Here is a 22,246-nt window from a genome sequence, read left to right as displayed (position 1 = left end):
TCTCAGAGCAGAACAGTCTTCAAATGCAGCCCTTTTCTCTGGCTTCTTGAAAACTCTGAGGTACTCATTTGGTACATGTAATCTGGTTATGTAAACAATAAGTTCACAAATTTAAACAACATATTGCTTATTGTCAACACAAATATTATTTTAAATTTTATCAAATATTTTCCTTAAGGAATTTAGGCTAAATAAAATATTCTTAACTCAAGGGTATCTGACCTTTATAAATGAAATCACAGGAGAAATATGCATTACATTCACATGGGAAGAAAAAAAGCCAGATAAATGCACATTCTGTTGTGAATTTATATTGATGCTATAAAAACACTGAGCATGCAGGTAAAGTGAACTGCTTTACCGGTAAACCTTACATGACTTGAGGATAGTGCTAATAAGCAACTGTATAAGTCCACAGAAAGGCCAAAGCCCTGTGAATCTCACATTGCGCTGATCAGTCAAAAACAGCACATGTGGTGAGGCTACCAAATGTGTAGGCACCATCTGATAAGCCAAACCAAAATAAAAATCGATCCTAAACCAGAAAATGAGTATTTTATCAATATATTCTCCAGAAAGAAATGTTACCTACCAGACTCTATTTTATAAGTGAATACCATATAGTACTACTACTGAATTTCCATGTTTTTTAAAAGGAACATCAATAAAGAAGATAAAATTAAAGACAAAAACTTACTGCATTGGCACGCTGATCCCAGTCATGTTTGTCATCTGACAAAATTTCCCTGATTTTATTTAATGTTTCTTCGAGTTCTCGACTAGAATAAATCTTAAAAAAAAAAGATTCAGAATTATAACAGTGTTTCTTGCCATGAACAATATCAAAATTATGCCCTGATGTTTAAAATAATCTTTCACCTACTAAGTTTATTTCTCATTCTAGCACCATTTCTAATGGAGAATAGAAATACATTATAGACAACAATAACACAAAACGCTTTTTCTTCCTTACTTGTTACCATTTTTGCTATTTCTTCCCTCATAAATAACTTCAAATAAGCTCTTAAAATGCTTTGTAATTTTAAAAACAAGATGTCAAATATCTAAGAATAAATAAAAGTCTAATTTCTCAAAATGACTTCAAGTGTATAACTTATCTTATTGCATTCATATACATATCACACAATATTACCAAAAGGACATGTTTTAAGTTAGTTTTGATTTTCTCTCTTCTGTCATGATAAACTATAGTCAGGATAGCTACATGTTTTGTTCCCTCTGGAGCCAATCCTTTGTCAAACTGCTATTCACCATTATTCTTTCATTCACTTAAAAAATATTCACATAACACAAAGGTACTATGCCAGGCAATGGGGAGGACTATGGTTAGCCAAAATAGACATGGTCTTTGCTTTATGGAGAGTACAATCTACTCAGGGAGATTTTAAAAATCAATCAAACATGAAACTACAAATAGGAAGTCCCACAAAAGAAAACGAAAGTTTATACATAAGAGGGGTATGACCTATGAGGAAAGTCAAGATTGAGCTGAGAGCTAAATAATATGTAGGATATCATTAGGCAAAGTGGAGAGATTTGCTTTCCCTAGAGAGTTAATATCATGTGCAAAGGCTCTGTGACAAAGTAAATGAAAGAAGGCCAGAGTAAGGAATAAAAAGTATAAAGGGAACTGGGAGAAGAGCCAATGACCCAGGTGTGAGGATGGAACAGCTATAACCACATTGTTGACCATGGGAGGAGACAATGCAGAGGAATTAGAAATGAGAAATAGACTCCTGGTGATACCAACTGAGTCTCTTCATCAAATTGCCTTACATCTTTCACTTTCAACGCTATTAAATTCACCTTTTGCTTAACAGAGAGTAAGAGCAAGAGAGAGAGAAAGAGAGTGCTTGCAAACGCAAAGGAGAGCAAGGCATGAGACAAGGCTGGGACGAGGTAGATGGTGACCAGGTAACATTCTGTTATGTGGTTAAAGAAACTTCTGAGCTAGCTCTTTCTTGCCTCTCACCTTCTCTTCACAATACCCCTCTGCCATTTTCCAGAATGTTCTACCACCCCTAATCTTATGATGCATTCCCCTGGAACACAATGCAAGGTTTCCCTTCCTCCAGTAAGGAAGAAGAGAGTCAACTCAAAAATGTACTTCTTTAAACATTCTTTTAGCAGGTATACAAGCAAAAGAAGCTTGAAAACCCACTAAGTTAGGTATCTGTTGCAGTAGAATGATTCCTAGGTTTCTAACTTTTGTAACCGATTAAGTAATGGTTTACACACAGAGAATACTGGAAGACCATTATTTCAGTTTCAAACAGGATAAGTTTGAGGTGTCTGAGACATCTGAAAGAGGGCGTCAGGTAAACAATCACAGTGGACAAATCATTTTGGAACTCAGGAGAGATCTGGCTTGGAGGTTAAAATCTGGGCATTACCTAGATAAAACGTAGGAACTGAAGCCAGCGGTTTGAAGGAGGTGACTCAGTAAGAAAACAGAGAATGAGAAGACAGGGCCCAGAACTAACCCTTAAGAAATTCCAATATTCAACAGCCAAGTAGAGAAGGATGTGCTTATAAAAGAGACAGAGATGAAGTGGACAAAGATGTAGAGGAAATAAAATGGAAGAACATTACATCACAAGCACCTAAAATTAAACGCCAAAACAGTGGCTATAGTCAACAGTGCTAAATACTGATAAAAGAACAAGGAAAAAAAAATTCCAAACGGGTTGATTCTGGTGCCTCAACGATGATCAGTGATTTACTCAAGACCTGTTTCAACGTAAGAATAAGCTAGAAAGAAGTGGGACGAAGTGAGTAACAAGTTATAGAAATACCAAGTACAGACAACTCTTTTGGAAAAGCTGACTGTGAGGGTCAAAATAAAAAATAGTGTCTGGAAGATACGGAGTCCAGTGAGACTTTTGTTTTTTTAACTGAAGAACCCAGCCACGTTAAGAGATAAACAGAAAGAGCTTGAACCCACATGAGATTACTGATTGTGTAAATGTATTAAGGAAGCAGAAAATACTAGGCTTTGGAGCACTGGTGGAGGTGCTGGCCTTTGAAGAAGGACCATGTTCCTGGAGCAACAGGACAGAAGGAATGTACAGTAGAGAAGAATGTTAACAGAAAGATCATGCTCCCATTTGATGGTGACTGCTTATTTACTAAAGTAAGGGGCTGAGAGAAGAGAGGAGGACAGAGACAGGCTGATGGATAGAAAGGAAAGAAACATGTCTGATAGCTATATTAAGCAGAGAAATAACTGATCACAGAAACATAGTAAGGATATCAGATTGCTGAGGGCTCATTTTATGTGAATTCCACTAAAAATCATGAGCCCTAACATGTGACTTTCTCTAACAGCACGGTTTCAGGACATAGAGAAAATAAAAAGTTGGGAATATCCACAGTTGTAGGTTTGTAAAATCCGTATTTTTAAAAAATCACTGTTTAATACTTTGTTATGAAAAAAAAAAAAAACAGAAAAGCAAGGGATTTTAGTATATTATGTACAGTCCTACCACAGGAAACCATGGTATCAAAGCTTAGATAAGAAGGAAATCAAAGCATAGATGAGAAGGAAAGTATAAAGTGATGGATGATTAATTGAGAGTGAGCAGAAAAGACAATGGACTGAACATCCTTGAAATCATGCAGAAGTAGTTGTTAGAACTTCAAAAAGCAAGGGAATCCTGGTCAGTAATGAGATACTTCAATTAACAACTTTGGAAACATAACAGTAACACAGAGATGATATCAAAATCCAACGTGTGACTATGAACTGGGTAGCTATGGTGAAAGTGAGGAGGAGGTCTAGAAATTGAATTCATCAAGAATGTGTGAAAATTTAGGAAAATAATAATAGCTAACATACACTTCTTACACTTCATCTGTACTCTCATAGCTAGCCTCACAATAACCCTTGGCATAAGTACTAATAATTCCCATTTTAAGATGAGGAAACTGAAGTACAGAGGGTTAAGTAATGTACCTAAGGTTACACAGCTAGTGTGGTAGAGCTGGGATTCAAACGTAGGCAGCACTGGAATGTTGTCAAGATCAGTACATACCAATAATAAGAAGGCTGGCCAGGGAGTATGAACCTCATATAAATGGGTATAGGAATAATGGTCACAAAGTAATAATGAGGAGTGAAAGCACAATAAACTTATTATCAATTACTAAGAGTATGAGAGCCAAGAATAATAAACAGCTTTATCTTTAAAGAGGGTAAAAAAAAAATCAGATTCTAATCAAGGAAAGAACATGAATGGACCCTTTAAAAATGGGGTTAAAGCTTAGGGGAGTTGCTGCTTATGAAAAAGATGTTTCCAAAGGAACAATGGAAGGTGTGGAACATTTACAGGGTGGTGAGGGTGGCAGAGAGGCCCAGCTGGAAGAAAGCAATGAGTAATTGTAAAATAGCCTTTTCCCCTCCATATAGTTGAGTAGCCCTTGGCTGCCCATACCATGATGTTACCAGTCTGACAAGAACATACTGAACAATAAAAATATTCAAGTTCAACTAAGTTTTACTGATTGTTCCTACAACACTAATCTTCCCCTTATATGAAAGGCTGTAAAACACAAAAGGAGGAAGTGATATGTTTTCCCTATTATTTAAAAAATATCTTAAAATAAGAAAAAACATATGTCTCAATAAAGGGATAAAATACAGTCAAACCAGAAAACTTTTTGAAGCTTTCTTCTAACTTTTTAAGATCTTAAATACCTTAAGGACAATTTTCCTTTCAGAGAGCTAAAAAGGTAATACAGGCAATAGAAGGTAGTTCGCAAGTAAAGCGATGTGAGAATATTTTCAAATAGACATGCTAAAGAGTATTCACACCCATCGTACTGGTAAAAATATTCTGAGTTACAACAACAAGTATTGGCAAGGATGTGATGAAATTAGAACTATCATACCTTTCTCACAGGAGTCTGAACTGGTACAACAACCCTACAGGGTAACATCTAAGTAAACTTAAAGATTATAACCATGCAATTCTACTCCTGTGTTTATACCCTAAAGAAACTCCTACCTACAAATAATCAAGGACATATGTACAAAAATATTCATTGCAGGCTGGTGTGGTGGCTCACGCCTGTAAGCCCAGCACTTTGGGAGGCCAAGGTGAGGAGTTGGAGACCAGCCTGACCAACATAGTGAAACCCTGTCTCTACTAAAAATACAAAATATTAGCTGGACGTGGTGGCGGGGTGCCTGTAATTTCAGCTACTCAGGAGGCTGAGGCAGGAGAATCGCTTTAACCCAGGAGGTGGGAGGTCGCAGTGAGCCAAGATTGTGCCACTGCACTCCAGTCTGGGCAACAGAGCAAGACTTCATCTCAAAAAAAAAAAAAATTCATTGCAGCATGATATGGAATAGCCAAAAACCAGAAACAACCTATAAACGCACCGTGGTCTGTTCATACAATAGAATACCACCTATCAATCCAAATGAATGAACTAGAATCACAAATTTTACATTGGGAAAAAATATAAATAACACCACTGTAAAAAGTGAGGTTGTAGAATGTTACATACAATATAACATTTATGTGTAGTTTTAAGTCATGGAAATAATACTCTTATTTATGCATGTGTCCACTTTACTTCAATAACATCTGTATGAATGACTTCCAAATTTCTATCATCAACTAATCTATACTCTGTGAGCTCAAAACTCATTAATTTAAGAATCTGAACACTGCAGTATAATGTGATTCAACAATATGATTCAATTCTATTTCAGCCTCACTGAAAAATCACTTGAAAATCTAATTGTACCAACAAATAATGGCTTGGTGGTAATAAGCCAAATATTTTATTTATATAGCTATTTAACAAAAAAAAAATTCTTAAAAAGGGACAGAGACAGATAATTACACGAACAGGCACATAGGTGATATTCATGGGGAGTGCCACTGGTGGCCTCACCTGAACAGAAGGGACGTCTGTAAAAGCTTTTATAAAATCATCTTCATCAACTGCTCCAGCACCTCCTTCCTTAGAAGCACCTGCTAATTAAAAGGAAATTAATTTCCTAAGATTCATTTTTAAGCATCTTAACATTAATGACAACATGAAAAATAAAACTCTTTTGATATCAACAAAAGTATAATTTTGAGGGATATTCCATTTTATAAGAAAGCATTTTAAAAATCTCCAACTTTCAGAAAGGTCAAGGTACTTTGTAATGCCGATTAAGTATAAGGTGCTAGCCTAGGCTGGTTGTAATATTCGAACTGTAAGAACACAGCCCTGAAACCCACCTCCCTATTCAATGCACTTGCAAACACACATAAACATAAGGATAAACGTTTTAAAAGTTGAACAGCAACTTAAAATGACACTAAATGTCAGTAATTGATAGAGTGGTGCAGAAAATCTGTGTATGCTACCATGGTCAGGAAAGCATTCATGAAAGAAGTGAGAGCTGAAATTAAACTTAATTACACAAACAAATCTTCCGTTATTGCACATTGACAATAAAAAAGTAAACTTAGTAGGCAGTAGTTATTGAAGAGCCAATAATTAAGCTATTCTTTCAGCTCTAAACCTACTCTCCTATATATACTCTGCTTTGAGATGCTGAACCTAGTATTCATTAAACCAATTTTTCTGTTGATTTTAATGGTTACCTCTCCTCTTAAACTCTGGCAACGGGGGTGTTGGAGAGAGACTGGAAGTTAAAGGAAGGGACCTGTTTCTTCCTGACTGCTTTCCATTCTTTGCAGTAGAATCCTAACAACTCTGGTAGACCACTCATTCCAGGAGCAGCACCTGACTCCAGTTTGCAGTTTTTCTAACACTCACTGAATCAGCTCACTGTGCCATCACATAGCACCAACTAGCTTCCACCCTCTCCTTAGAGGTCTGAGTCCCAGATCTGTGGAGTCCCTGAGTTCTCATTCCTGAATGCAGGCTCCTTTTACAACGTGACTTTGCAGCTCATCCTATCCAAAAACAAAGTCCCCAACCAATAAGTGGGGCAGAGTACCCTACAATTCTTGAGTTGAGACAAGAGAGGCTAAGGCAGTTCTGACTGATGATTCCCCAGTGTCAATCAGGAATAAATCTTCTCTGGAAGAAAGTTGTTTCTGGTAGGTCCAAAGGACTCCCACCAACTAAGTTCAAGCAATGAGTTCACAATCAAAGATCAAATACACAAGAAGGCAAGAGTCAGAGGCAACAGATAATAGATTTGAGAACTGTCGATATTAGAATTGTCCAGTACAGATTACAGAACAGATGTGTATATGTTTAAAGAAATCAAGGATGGACTCAAAGATGACAATCAACAAGAGGCCATTAGGAATAAACAGATGAACTTGGGGGTAGGAGGATGAAACAACTTGAACTGAGTAATACAACAGTTGAAATTTTTTTAAAAATTAAACATATTTAAGAACAAATTAGAGAGCTGGAAGATACACCTGAATACATTACCCAAAATGTGGCAAAGAGAAAAAGGAAATGGAAAGACATAAAGAGATACAAAGGACAGCATGAGAATATCTAATTAACATACGTCTATTGGGGCGTCTGAAAGATATTTAACGAGATAACAGCTGTGAAATTTCCAGATTAATGAAACAAGAATCTTTATAAATTCAGGATGTGCAACATAACCCAAGCAGGATAAATAAAAAGAAATCCAAACCTAGAATTTGGCGGTGTAACTGCACAACTCCAAAGACAGAGACAGTAATCAGAGAAAGAAGAGATCACCTAGAAAGGAACAACAATTTGAACAACAGATTTCTCAAGTGCAATAGTGGAAGCCAGGGAGAATATACTAATAATATCTTGCAAGTTTTGAAAGAAGAAAATATTGGCAAAATATTATCTAAATTGTGTACCTAGCAAAAGTAATTTTTTGGACTACAAGTGGAAAAAATTAGATGCGCTGAAAATGAATATAACAAAACCGTCATTACTATTTAAAATGGTATGATGGTATCAGGGAGTGGCAAACTTTATCTATAAAGGGCCACACAGTAATATTTTAGGCTTCAAAAACTGAAGTGAGATAATGTATAAATTAACTTCAATTTAGCCATTCTACAACGGATATGTATTTCAAAACATGTGGTACACAATAAATACACATAATTTTAGTTGTCTATACATATACACACACATATATAGTAAAATCATTCAAAATTCAACTTTCTAAGGTAGCTGGAAATAAAATCAATATACAAAAATCAATTTCATTGCTAAGTACTAGCAACGAAGTTAGAAATTTTAAAGAGTGAAAAAATTTGGGAAAATAATAATTTTTAATGTAATATTAAAGTACCGAAATAAATGGAGAGCCGGGTGCCGTGGCTCACACCTGTAATCCCAGGACTTTGGGAGGCTGAGCCAGGCGGATTGCCTGAGCTCAGGAGTTTGGGACCAGCCTTGGCAATATGAAGAAACCATGTCTCTACTAAAAATAAAAAATAAAAAATAAAGAAAAAAACAGCCAGGAGTGGTGGTGTGTGCCTGTAATCTCAGGCACGAGAATCGCTTGAACCTGGGAAGCAGAGGTTGCAGTGAATGTGAGCTGAGATCGCGCCACTGCACTCCAGCCTGGGTGACAGAGCGAGACTCTGTCTCAAAAAAGAAAAAAAAATTACAAATGAAATAAATGGAGAGATATTCCAAGCTCATGAACAAGAAGGAATGGTATCATGAAGTGTCCAGTCTTCCCTAGGTATTGCAATAATAATCAAGCTTCCAAAAAGGTTTCTTGTGGAACTTGTCAAGCTGATTCTAAAATCTGTTTGGAAGAGCAATGGGCCAAACACTCCCGCAGAAGAAAAGAGGGGCTACCTGCGCTGCCAGACATCAAGACTTACAAAGTTTTAGTGCAGGGATAGATGAACGAACCAAATAAATAAAATGGAAAGTTCTAAAACAGACCTACAAATGTAAGAAATTTTGATATATGAAAAAGAAGTGACTCAGATCAAAGGGGAAGGTAGAAACTATTCAATAATAATGTCCCAAAATTCAACAAAATGCAGAGACAACGGATTATTCGTTTTTTTTTTTAAGTTTTTCCTTGTCCAGTATTAAAACTTACAGTAGACATTCTACTTCCCTTAGGAAAATGGTAGGCATCCAAACTCAAATCAAATATACAAACAAATATTCCAAAACCCACAGAGAGCAAATAAAATTACCCATATCCCTTGCTTTTAATACAAATGAGACAAATAACACTTCAAATTTCATTTCAAGTAAATGAGGAAAATATAAACATCCAAGACAAGCAATGTTACAGAGCCCTTATTGAAAAAAATCAGAGGAAACTATGTAGAAAAGAATCCTGGTAGTTGTATAACGTAGATACCAACTAAGGTTCTCTCTAGGACAAGAGGTAAATAGCAATTAGAAGCGGGAGGTATCCTTTTGAATCTTGGTGTATAAAGAAAAGGAAGAAACAAAAGATAAGGGCTCTATTCAAATAAGACGGTAATCACAGAATCAGAAGTAGAAAGCCCCCAACAAATCATGTAGTAAAGAAGGTGCATTTCACTATACCAACAGAAGAGGGCACTCTTAAACTTAAAAACTAAGCAAACCTTTTTTTCCTGGCCTCAAGGAATCCACTTGTTTCTTGAGGTCTATGAAAATCCAATATATCATCATAAACAAAATAAATAATCTGACATCTATACTGTTCTTCAATAAGAAAACAAAAGAACAGAAATATTTTCTGTTGATAAAAGTAACTCCCTAAAATTAAAAAAACACCTACCAAGAAGGAAAAAACTATAACATAATTCTCCAACAGAAATTCAATATAACTAAACAGCAATTACAGGTATAAAAGAAAGATGAATGAGAATATAAAAAATTCTGAATATATATAAAAGATATCAAAAGACAGCTGGCTAAAGTCAGGAAAAAATTTTTGTTTGTTTATTTGTTTTATTTATTGAGACGGAGTTTGGCTCTGCTGTCCAGGCTGGAGTGTAGTAGCGTGATCTCAGCTCACTACAACCTCCGCCTCTTGGGTTCAAGCGATTCTTTTGCCTCAACCTCCAGAGTAGCTGGAACTACTATAGGCACATGCCACCACACCCGGCTAATTTTTGTATTTTTAGTGGAGACAAGGTTTCACCATATTGGCCAGGCTGGTATTGAACTACTGACCTCAAGTGATCCGCCCACTTCGGCCTCCCAAAGTGTTGGGATTACAGGCGTGAGCCACTATGCCTGGCCAAAAATTTTGTTTAAAGACAAAATCATCTGAGAAATAAACAGTAAATTACCAACTATCCAAGAGAGAATAAGTATATTCTGGTTTGAATTTTAAAAGCTATAAAAAATATTCTTAGGACAACTGAGAAAACTTAAATATGTAGATGAGCTGACTAAAAGGAAGTGAATATATAGGTTAGTAAATTTACAGAAAAAAAAAGAGCTAGAGAAATAAATAACATCACAAAGAAATGAGACAAATACAGAACACAGGACAATCTTAAAAAACAACTGGCCTAGACTCCAAAAAGTCAATGTCACAGAGATAAAAACTGATGAGGGAACTGTTTTACAGATAACATTATAGAATTCTCAGGTGTGGTGGCTTGCATCTGTAATCCCAGCACTTTGGGAGGCCAAGGCAGGCAGATCACTGGAGGTCAGGAATTCAAGACTAGCCAGGCAACATGCTGAAACCTCGTCTTTATTAAAAATACAATGGGCATGGTGGTGGGCACCTGTTGTCCCAGCTACTTGAAAGGCCGAGGCAGGAGAATCGCTTGACCTGGGGTGCGGAGGTCGCAGTGAGCCGAGATCACGCCTCTGCACTCCAGCCTTAGCAAGACAGCAAGACTCCATCACAAAAAAAAAAAAAAAAAATCTGAACTTCACTAGAATATAAACTCCAAGAGGCCAAGGTCTTTTGTTCATTTACATTTCCCACAGACTTCAAAACTAGCAGCACACTAAAAGCCTTCAGTAAATATTTGCAAGCTGTTGGCCAGACAGATAGGTAGAGGAAAAAAATGCAAATTAAAGAATCATCATTTTTTACCCATCACAATGGCAATAATTAATGAGGCCGGTATATTCAATGCTGCAGAAGGTAAAATATTGTCTTTATTAAAATTAAAAACACATAAAGCCTTTGATTAAACAATTCCATTTAGAGGAATTTATTTTATAAAATAGAAACAGCAGAATTTCAAAACATGTAAGTACATGAAGATCTGAATTTTCTGCAATGACTTAAGGATGCAAACAACCTGCATGACATCGACAAGGAAAGAGTTTATTAAATCATGGTGCATCAATAATGTGGAATACTGTATCACTAATTAAAAGGATGCAATAGCTGTCATTCTTGATGCTGATGGATGTTCTGTGAAAAAAAGCAACTTGTGAAGTTTTTATTAGTATGTTTAACACGGGAAAAATAAAACCTAATATGAGTGCCTACATAAATGAACATGGATGTTGAAGAATACATATCAAACTTAACATTAGTTACACCTCAGGGTGATGGGATTAGAGAAGCAAGATGTTATTAAAGTTTTTTAAAACTCTCCATTGTTTGATTTAACAATGAGGATGACTTTCTTTTTAAAAATCAAATTATGTCTTTCAATTCTTTTTATTAGTAAGAAACACATAAACTGGTTTTTAAAGAGAGAAATGATCAGTTAATGAAAAAAACAGTTTATATTCACATGTCCTTTATAGAAACAATGCTTCTTACCAAATCAACTATATTAGAATGTAAGTGATAAATGTAAGCTGAGCATGCAGTTATTATAATTTCTACTTCATATGGATCAACTATAATGATTCTAACTAATGGAAAATTCTTCATATGTGAGACCTATAATAGTAACATTTCACTCTTTTCTGAGGTAAACCTTCAATTTGTATTCCCATAAGAGACTTCACAATTTTCTAACACCCAAATTTCAGTCAAAAAGTACAGGCAAATAAAGTATGGGAGGACCAAAATGCTAACAATAATTAACACTAGTTGGCAGAATAATGGGCAGGTACTGTATCTTTTTGTAGTAAGTTTAAAACCATGAATTAAACATTCCAATATGGTCCTTTTTTTTTTTGAAGACAAGGTCTCGCTGTCCCACAGGTTGGAGCACAGTGGTGTGATTACAGTGCACTACAGTCTCAACCTCCTGGGTTCAAGTGATCCTCCCATCTCAGCCTCCGTAGTAGCTGGGACTATAGTTATGGGCCATGACGCCCAGATAATTTTTGTATTTTGTGTACAGACAGGGTTTCGCCATGGTGCCCAGGCTGGTTTCAAACTCCTGGGCTCAAGTGATCTGCCCACCTCCACCTCCCCAAGTGCTGTTATTACAGGCGTGAGCCACCATGTCCAGCCCCGATATGGTCCTCTTTGTTGATTAACATGGAGCCTTGCACATAGTAAGCTCTATATACAAATGTAAATAGAAACAGTAACTTATCCACAGAAAGGCTAGGTCTTCAGTTGGCCTATTCAATTTCTCTTAAACATTTTGAATTCCTCAAAAAATAAATCTTGCACAATAAAATGTCTTTGTCACTTTAATTTTTGCACAGGAGGTAAAACAAAACTGGTGTCAAATAATATTACAGTAAAACACATATTCTTATACATAGTAAGAAATAACGCAACTTACTGTTTTATAGTTAAAATAATTTATATGTTATTTACTCAAAGCATACGTACTGTATAATCAAAGTTAAGACAGAAAGCATCAGGGATGGATAGGCAAGGATCTGGGTTTCACAGTAATTTCAGACAGACTGGTGACTGGCCAATCCCTAAATTCCAGATTTCGGTAATAGTGATCTGCTACACGGGATTAAAAATAATAAATATGTACCATATGCAGTATTACTTAGGAGATTACCCAGAAATGATACAAGAGGAAGCCCCTGACAGTGGGTCAAGCACTGGGTTCTCGTCTCATCTTGTCTCATTAGATGGTTACTAATAACCGTCTGATCTTGGGTACATCATTCAATGCTCTGAGGCTCAATCTCTCTTCCTGAATCTGGGTCAGATCATCTTTAACACCCCTTTAGGGTGAAAATCTTCTGAGTTTTAGTATCTTCTTCAGTAAGGGAAGAAGAGAGGAAGAAAACAAAACCAAAACACAGAAGTGTTATTTGGTTTCACAGAAAGCTCAAAAACAAAATAATTAAGGTCTACTAGTCAAAATTTGGGATTCCAGAATTAAAAAAATTCTTAAGATTTGTTTTATTACATATACTGATTCATGTGATCTTTATTGTTCAAAAGAAAACAATTTTGTTGTCTGCATGAAGGGAAAAATGGGAATAACTAGCATCATTTGTAGAAAATAGTATTTGGACATTCTTAAAATTTCAGGTTAGACATAAAGTAAAACAAATAGAAAATATCCTAAAGATTATTAGTAAGTACTACTATATGTAAAATTGCAGTAATCACCTAATTATAAGAACTGAAAGTTAAAATGATTTCAAAGTAGTCTTTTACATTAGATAGAAACAATTTAGAGAAAATACACTGTCCACTAGAGTGAGTGAGTGAGTGAGTGAGTGAGTGAGTGAGTGAGTACAAGAGAACTTTAAGAATTGAAGATTTGGTCAATGATGTGTCTCAATGATTACATACAAGCTTCAATAACAAATCACTAACCTCAAAATCTGGTACTAGTTATTTCTAAAATGATAATTATATCATCATCTAATTCAACCCTTATTTTTAAAGAAGAGTAGCAGCCAAAATGATTGATACAGGAATAGGGATATTGTAACCCAGAAAATAAACTTGAAGAAGGCAATTTCGACAAGAAAATACTGAAAAGCATTTCTATTTACAATGTAAAAATTAAAGGTCTGCTTATTCCAAATGCTCTATTTTGCTGGGAATCATACTAGTTGAGCTTTAAAACGACTGATTTATGGATGCCGAAAAGTAGTGATCATTTCTGTAGATTACAATCTCAGTGCTATAGAATCTAAAAGAAACCTTATTTACCAATAGAAATTAGTACGATGGCAGTATAACAAAGTGATTTTTGTGCTTTGTCCTCTTACTAGATAAATGACCCTGGGCAAGTTACTTCTCCAAATTGCAGTTTGCTCATCAGTAAAATCAGTTTGCTCAGAGATTTTCTTATATACATGTATCCTTTCATTTAAATCTCAGAATCTTTCATTTTGAAATTTAAATGAAAGAATATATATAAGAACATTAAAGAATTGTATTAAAAATTGTTACCTAAAATACTGTAAAGACATAAATATTTTAAATAATCAGGTACTTTCAACAATTCTAGTAACCACTGAGCCAAAAGAAGAAAAATGTGTTTATCTAAATTCCTGTTATGAAGTTAGAAGTGTTATTCAGAAAACAGACTATTTGAGAATTTACTTTATCCTTATTCTAATTAGTAATGCACAAAGGTAACACTTTCAACACTTACATATATGGATTTTTATAGCAATGATATTTATATTGGTATGAACCTAGCCATAGCCTTTTTTTCAAGTTTCCTTGGCTTAAAGGCTACACAATTATTAATACAGTATGAGAAGAAAAGGTTGGCAAACGAAGGCCAAAGAACAAAGCAAATTAACGTACACTAAAGATTAAACACAAGACTTATGAGCTTTAATTAACTGGATAGGATACTTTGCTAAAAATAGCATACAGCCCTAATCTTGATAGATATCTCTGGAAGAAGTAAAATACATTCCAAAACTACAAAAGCAGATTAAGTCACGATTCCAAAGAAGCTCACTGTATTTTTTTTTATTTTGGTAATCTTACTTGAAAATGAGATTTGTCAAACCCAGTGGGCTGTGTCAAGCTTATGTCACTATTATACATTTCCACCTACTATATTCCTTTAATTAGAAGCTAATTACATTTATCTATTTATTATATACCTTGGAATAGCAAATAATACATTTAGACTGAATCACCACCATTGAATGTAAAATCACGGGAAAGAGAATGTATAGTCCAGAAAACAGAATAGTCATGAAGAGAAACAGAACAATCTTCAAGTATTTGAAAGCATGTTGACAAATAATTCATTTTCCCCGCATATGCTACAAGGAGGTAGATTTTAATGCAACATAAAAAATAATTTGTTTATTCAGAATTGAAATGGGCTTGTTTCTGGAAAATACTTTGCCAAACTGAAAGAATGCTAAAAATCCCTGCTCTTTCGATCCAGTGAACTTTAGAAATTTATTCCAAAGAAATCATTGCAGATGTGCTGAAAGATATATGTAAAAGAATGCTGACACGGTTTATAGAAGGAGAAAAGGCTTACGGCAACCTAGGTATTGTTTAGCCATGAATAATTTTCAATTAATAATTTAACAATGAGAAAATGCTTAGGGTAAAATATAAGTTAGAAAAAACTATATAATGAATAGTGCCAATTTTGTTCTTCTTCCAAGAAAATATTTGTATACGTAAAAATAATTGGAAAAGTAACTGGAAGAAAAATCATAATTCAGCAGTTGATTATGTCTATGTGTAGTGGCACGGCAGGTAATTTTTGTTCTAAATTTTAATTCAGAGCAGATGGTACTACTTTAGTCAAGTTGAATAATCATCTATCAGGAATTTTATTAAAAAAACTATGTGACTCCCAAGGTCTTTTCCAACTCAAAAATTCTACAACTGTAAGAAAACTTTCCACAACCAATTTAAAAATCAACAAGTCTCTCTGCCAAGACCAGAAAAACTAAAGTTAAATTTTCAAAGAAGGACTGACAGCCAAGAATGGCATTTATTTCAGAAGTAATATCAATATCCTCTGGCCAGTAGCTCTTTTCTTAGATAGAAAAATGGGCAATGAACCTAAATGAGCTGTGATTAAAAACAAAAACAAAAACAAAAAAAAAACCAAGAATATACCTGCAATTGCCAAAACGAAGAAGAAGGAGGAAGAAGAGGAAGAGAAAAATGAGAAAGGAACGAAGGCTTCTCCCTTATTTTTGGCAGAAAGGCTGCTGCCTAGATGGCTAATAAAATCTTTAAGTGATTAATTACTATAATCATGAAAGCTACTTAACCTTTTCATTTAACTGGTAGGAACAGAAACTACAAGAATGGGGGTGGGGGAGCTTAAGAAAGTTTATCCTTTTTACAAAAGAGTATCTGATTATATCAATATGATTAATATCAGAATTAAGTGGTTCATGATAGGTAAATTTCAATTTTCTTCTAAAAAGATACCAAACCATGAAAAAAAAAATTATAAACCACTGATTCAATTCATAAAATGTTAAATATTATCACCACAAATCTCAAATATTCATCTATTTTGAGCTAAAAAGACAGTTTCATAAAATTATTATAGTATCATAGATTAGAATTCTGTAATTCAAAATTAAGAAAAATATTTTCCTTGTAATGACTGAAGAGAGCTATTTGTTATAAAAGGAAGAAACCAAAAAATGTCATAAACTTTTTACTAGCGGTAAATAGGAACGCAACATAATAACTATCTTCTAATAGGATATCATAACTAACATTTGGATGAGAATATAACCATAAAATTACAAGACAAAAAGAAAATAATTAAAAATCTAAAGTACAGATTACTTGAAACATCCAGAGAAATCAGTGAGACATTTTAATTTCAGCTATTTAGTTACATCTGCATATATATGTATACACACATGTGTATGTATATATATCATAGCATCTTTATTGCGAATTATATGACACAGAAGATAGTTTAAATGAAATACTTATGATAGTTTTTCTATATTTAGAATCTCATATGATGGGAAAAAATTGGAGGTTGTATAGAAAGATCAAGGGAACACAACTCCTTATGGAACCTGGTCAAGATACATAGTTTATTTTTCTTTCCTTTTTGGTTTTTAATAAAAAGTACTATAGACAAAAAGAAAAAACAAAAATCCTCAAGACCATGATTTTCTCACCAGTTATTGTAAACAAGGAAAGATCTGTTTTCCCAAAATATCACAACTAAGACACAAATTTATTTTTAAATAGGAAAGGAAGGAAAAGAGAAAGAGATTACCGTCCTTTTAGAATTAAATACTTACCCTTATTTTCACAGATTCACTTTATCAGAAAGATTTGGCAGAAACTAACACCGGAAATATACTCATGGTTTTCTAATTAACACATGAAAGAATATCCACTAAAAAATTTAAAGATAAACAATATGCCAAAACCAGTTCTAATATGATCAATGAATATGCTATGTGTTGTAAAATTGCATGAAACCTGCTTTTTCTTATTTTCCTATTATGACTTAATACAGGAACCATTTTTGAGGCAATTTTACTTGACCACCACCCATCTCCTATTGTGACAAATGATTCAATACCCAGTATCTTCAACCATTTTTTAAATGCTGCAGTATTTAAGACTTACTACCTAGAGGAAGGTGTAAAAACATTACATAATTCTACATTTCTGTAACAGCTATTGTACTTGAAAATTAGTAGCCAAATTCTGAAAAACCTGTTCTCTGCTTAAAAAATAAAAAAAACCCCAAAAAACTTCCATAAATCTTTTTCAAAATGGCATCTGAAAAATAAATAACCCTCAAGAAGAGACTAATTCACATATGTTCTTAGAGGAAATAGCAGTATACAATATTTTATACATTTCAAAAGGGTATCATATTCTTCTGAGTGTTGCAACAGACTCCAGATCTGCAATCGTGCTGCAGTCATGAATAAACATATTCCTCTGAAGTTCTAAGTATGTGTGGCCATATCAAGGGGATGGAGCATGCATAACAGATTCGAAATGGATTTACATTACCTCCAACCTTAGGGCCACCTGCTGAACCAGGCTTCCTTGCACTGTTGACAGGATTTCCGGATGTTTTAGGTGCAGGAACCTTGAAGGCTGAAGCAGCTGATGACGGCCTATTTCCATCCACTGATTCTTCATCATCGAAGCTTTTATCTGCACAAAGCATTCGAAAAATGTATTTAAGAGAACTAAGCTTTGATCCATTTTCCCTAAAGCTAAAAAATAAAATAAAGCCATATATAAAATCATTACTTTGGTAAGATATATCATATACAATAAAGGTCCTTTGAATAAGCATTTATATATTGGCTAACACCATATAAAATAATCCTCTGTAATTCAAAATCAAAATGCATTATTTTCACACTTCTTACTTATACATATTAAGTCAAAACATAAAACAAAACATTAACTCTAAAGGTAGTAAAAGTATTTTTCATGTTTTTGCTACTCTGCATTTTCTGCCAGCTCCTCCCATAGTGTATCTTCTAGCATGCCCTGCCTTATTCCTTATACCCAGATGCTGCAACTTACAATCACAGATCCGTTTGCAAATCAGTCGCCTCATTCCTCTGAAAGCTCTTAATTTCCCTCACCCTAGGAGGCTCCCAATAGTTCACATGGCCAAATACAGTAAATTCGATACTAATCAAAGATTCTATCAAAAAAAGACAGAAACAACCACAGAACCACCACTGAGGTTTGTGCCGGCATTTTTCTTTCTCTTCCCTGCCCTAGGTGCTGCAACAGCCAATCAGCTACAAGGTGACATCATCTTATGGCAGCTACTGCCAGATGAAAGGTAAAAATTCTCCATGCATCTAAAAAATTCTCTATTAGCTATAATCTTTATTCTATATCAAAATTTCAAAGGCATTCAAAACTAAAGGTTTAGAAATCTATGTTTTTCTTATTTGACATGAAAATATATATAAATAGAAAATAAGGTTTTATGCAATATTCATTCTGCTAGGATGCTTATTGCATCAGTAAAGCATAGACTGCCACAGTGCTCATTACTGTGCATAATTAACTCTGTAATCTTAAAATCTGCTCTTTATTTAAGCCATAGAAACCAAACAAAACAATTTGTTTTCATAAATGATTCTACAAGGCTCCTTTCGGAATATGAATGACCACACTAGTATCATCTACTTATATGCAAATGAAACACCTCCCAGCATCCTCTCTTTCTCTCTCTCTCTCTCTCACACACACACACAGTGTATTCTACTCTCCTGAGAAGATGGTTTTCTCTAGGACCCTGCACAAATCAACCATGACAAACAACATGGGCGAGGCAGAGAAGCAGCTTTACCACACACTTCAGATGAATATGCCAGAATCTTTTCCTTTCAATGGACTTTCTTTACTTAAACAAATACCCAGTCACCTAGAATTAAATAATTCCTATGAGATACTATTAAATATTTTTAAAGAAAAATAACTATTTTTAATATATAACTATTTAATATAACTATTAAAATATATTTTAATGAAAATATGCCAAGAAAGTTTTAAGACTTTTATTTATTAAAAGAAAAAAGAATCAAATAGACACTCTAAAGCCACACACTCTATTTCAGAAAGTGTTTTTAAGTAATACAACTTGCAGGAAAAAATTATCTTCTACTCTTAAAAAATTGTTTTTTTAGCATAACACTATTAGGGAATCAGTTTGGATAAATTAATAAGCTTAAAACCTATGCAGTACATAGACTGCTTTGTTAAAAACACTAATACAAATCCAAATAAACTTTTTTGCTACTGTTATGTTAAAAAAATGCAGTTAAGAAAGACAGAGTAGACATACAAATCTACAGAAAGTTAAGCACTGACACACAGAGTAGCCAGAAGTTCCCATGGAAACAGTATTCTGTTCCTACACACACACACAAGAATTGAAAACAGTAAATATGTCCATACCATTAAAAAAAAATTAACTCTTTTCTCAAACTACTGGGAAATTAATTTTTTAACTTTTTATCAAAATACAGCAAAGCATACAAATCATAAGTATATAGCTAATTAATTTTCACAAAATGATCATGCAGTATAACCAGTATCCAGATCCATAGATTATTACCAGCATCCTGTAAGTGCCCTCAAGACTCCTAAAAGTCTACATTTCCTACCAAAGCTAACTAGTCTTGAATTCTAACACTTGGTTTTGTTCATTTTTGAACATTATATAAAATGAATCATACAATATATATTCTGGTATCTAGCTTCTTTTTACTCAATGTTGGAAGATAATGTTTGGAAGATTCATTTTCATTGCTGATAGTTTTCTACTGTATGAAAGTACCACAATTTATTAATATCCATTCTACTACTGACAGACACGGGCTGTTCCAGTATGAGGTTATGGTAAAATGGTACTACTGAGAGGTAAGCAAACAAACTCAAGTCTAAAGATTTGAGCTTTACTGAGGAAGTAGTAAACATAATAATTTATTTTAGATTATAGTAAGTCAAAGATGCATAGTAATATCTACGGCACCAGTCCTCGAAATGTGGCCCCTATACCAGCAGCAAAATATCACCTGGCAATTTGTTAAAAATGCAAATTCTTGGTCCCCAACCCAACCTACTGAATCAGAAACTCTAGAGATGTAGCCTAGTAATCTGTGTGTCAACAAGCCCTTCTAGTCATTCTGATGCATGATTGAGTTTAAAAATCACTCCCCTAGGGGAGGGGATGGCATTCTTTTTCTATAAAGGACCACACAGCAAATATTTTAGGCTCTGTAAACCATACACATATGGCCTATCCATGCAACTACTCAATTATGACATTATAGCACCAAAGCAGTTATATACACACAATATGTAAACAAATGGGTGTGGTTGTGTTTCAAGAAAATTTTATATACAAAAACAGGAGGGCAGATGGATTTGATCTGCAAGTAACAGTTTGCCAATCTCTGCTCTAGGCTAACTACTAAAGAAGAGTAAGTAGGCTGGGCGCAGTGGCTCACACCTGTAATCCCAGCACTTTGAGAGGCTGAGGCAGGTGGATCGCGAGGTCAGGAGATCGAGACCATCCTGGCTAACATGGTGAAACCCCGTCTCTACTAAAAACGCAAAAAATTAGCCAGGCGTGGTGACGGGCACCTGTAGTCCCAGCTACTTGGGAGGCTGAGGCAGGAGAATGGCGTGAACCCGGGAGGCAGAGATTGCAGTGAGCCTAGATCGCGCCACTGCATTCCAGCCTGGGTGACAGAGCGAGACTCCGTCTCAAAAAAAAAGAAAAGAAAAGAAAAGTATACACATAGAAGAAAAAGAAAATAAATTTAAAATATCTGATTAACTGAAGAGAGACAAAAAGAAAAATAAAACAAGTGGACATGATAGAAAATAAAATAGTAAATATAAAACCAAGTATATCAGTAATTCTCTTAAATATAAATGAACTAGTACAAGTGAAAAACCCAGACTGGATTTTTTTAAAACAGACTGCTTAAATGAGATATATTTTTACATACAAGGTCACAAAAAGGTTAGGGAAAGATAGACCAGGGAAAACACAAATCAAAAGAAAGCTGGTGTAGCTACACTAATTTCAAACAAAGCAGCTTGAAAAAGCATTACTAGAGATAGAGATGTTTAACAATGAGAAAGAGGGTTATTCCATGGGAAAAAAAAATCAGAACCCTGAATATTTATGTACCCAGTAACACAGCTTCAAATATATAAAACAAAAACTGAACTAAAAAGAAAAATAAATAAATCTATAAACATAGGAAGAAATAAAATTTTACCCACTTCCAATAAGGTTATAGATTTTTTTTTTTTTTTTTTTTTTGAGACGGAGTCTCACGCTGTTGCCCAGGCTGGAGTGCAGTGGCGCGATCTCGGCTCACTGCAAGCTCCGCCTCCCGGGTTCCCGCCATTCTCCTGCCTCAGCCTCCTGAGTAGCTGGGACTACAGGCGCCCGCCACCGCGCCCAGCTAATTATTTTTTGTATTTTTAGTAGAGACGGGGTTTCACTGTGGTCTCGATCTCCTGACCTTGTGATCCGCCCGCCTCGGCCTCCCAAAGTGCTGGGATTACAGGCTTGAGCCACCGCGCCCGGCCTATAGATTTTTTTTACTATTGGCTAAAAGAATCCATAAAACGAATTCATTATCATTAGCCCTAAAACTTAAAATTTGTTAAACATTTGTAAAGGGTTATAAATATTCTGGGCTTAAATTTTTTTCTAAATAACTATGAAATATCAAAACAAGTCTCGATTATTTTCTTCCTAGCAGCTATCACTTACTGAAATAACAGACACTGATTTTTATATGTGGATTGGAAGCTTCTTAAGGAGCAGAAACTTTGTCTTGTTTATGCTGCAACCCCATTACCTAGAACAGTCTAGGAATAATCGTCACAGCCAACTAACTCTTCCCGCTGCTTACCTTGTCCCTTAAAGTTTATTCTCAACATGGCATCCTGGGTTGAACAAAGTCATATCACACCACTGTTCAA

At 34.8% G+C, this 22,246-nt stretch overlaps 1 protein-coding gene across 50 annotated transcripts in view; it reads right to left on the bottom strand.

Annotated features, from left to right (window-relative positions):
• The window catches only part of CLASP2 (cytoplasmic linker associated protein 2), a 217,789-nt gene that overhangs the window by 135,705 nt on the left and 59,838 nt on the right, over positions 1-22,246 (bottom strand). For 22 of the 50 annotated variants that reach the window (XM_077991293.1, XM_077991297.1, XM_077991308.1 and 19 more), the window contains 3 exons: positions 17,774-17,920; positions 5,926-6,005; positions 698-790 (listed from right to left, as the gene is read on the bottom strand). In XM_077991293.1, coding sequence (XP_077847419.1) covers positions 698-790; positions 5,926-6,005; positions 17,774-17,920 — 320 coding nt within the window. Of the gene's footprint in view, positions 1-697; positions 791-5,925; positions 6,009-17,773; positions 17,921-18,301; positions 18,494-22,246 lie in introns of those variants that run through there. The other 28 variants (XM_077991295.1, XM_077991306.1, XM_077991296.1 and 25 more) reach the window with 3 other exon arrangements.

The sequence above is a fragment of the Macaca mulatta genome, chromosome 2 (genome assembly GCF_049350105.2).
Source record: "Macaca mulatta isolate MMU2019108-1 chromosome 2, T2T-MMU8v2.0, whole genome shotgun sequence".
NCBI classification, from domain to species: domain Eukaryota; kingdom Metazoa; phylum Chordata; class Mammalia; order Primates; family Cercopithecidae; genus Macaca; species Macaca mulatta.
Note: the sequence above shows the minus strand (reverse complement) of the source record. Positions and strands in the feature narration are given on the sequence as shown.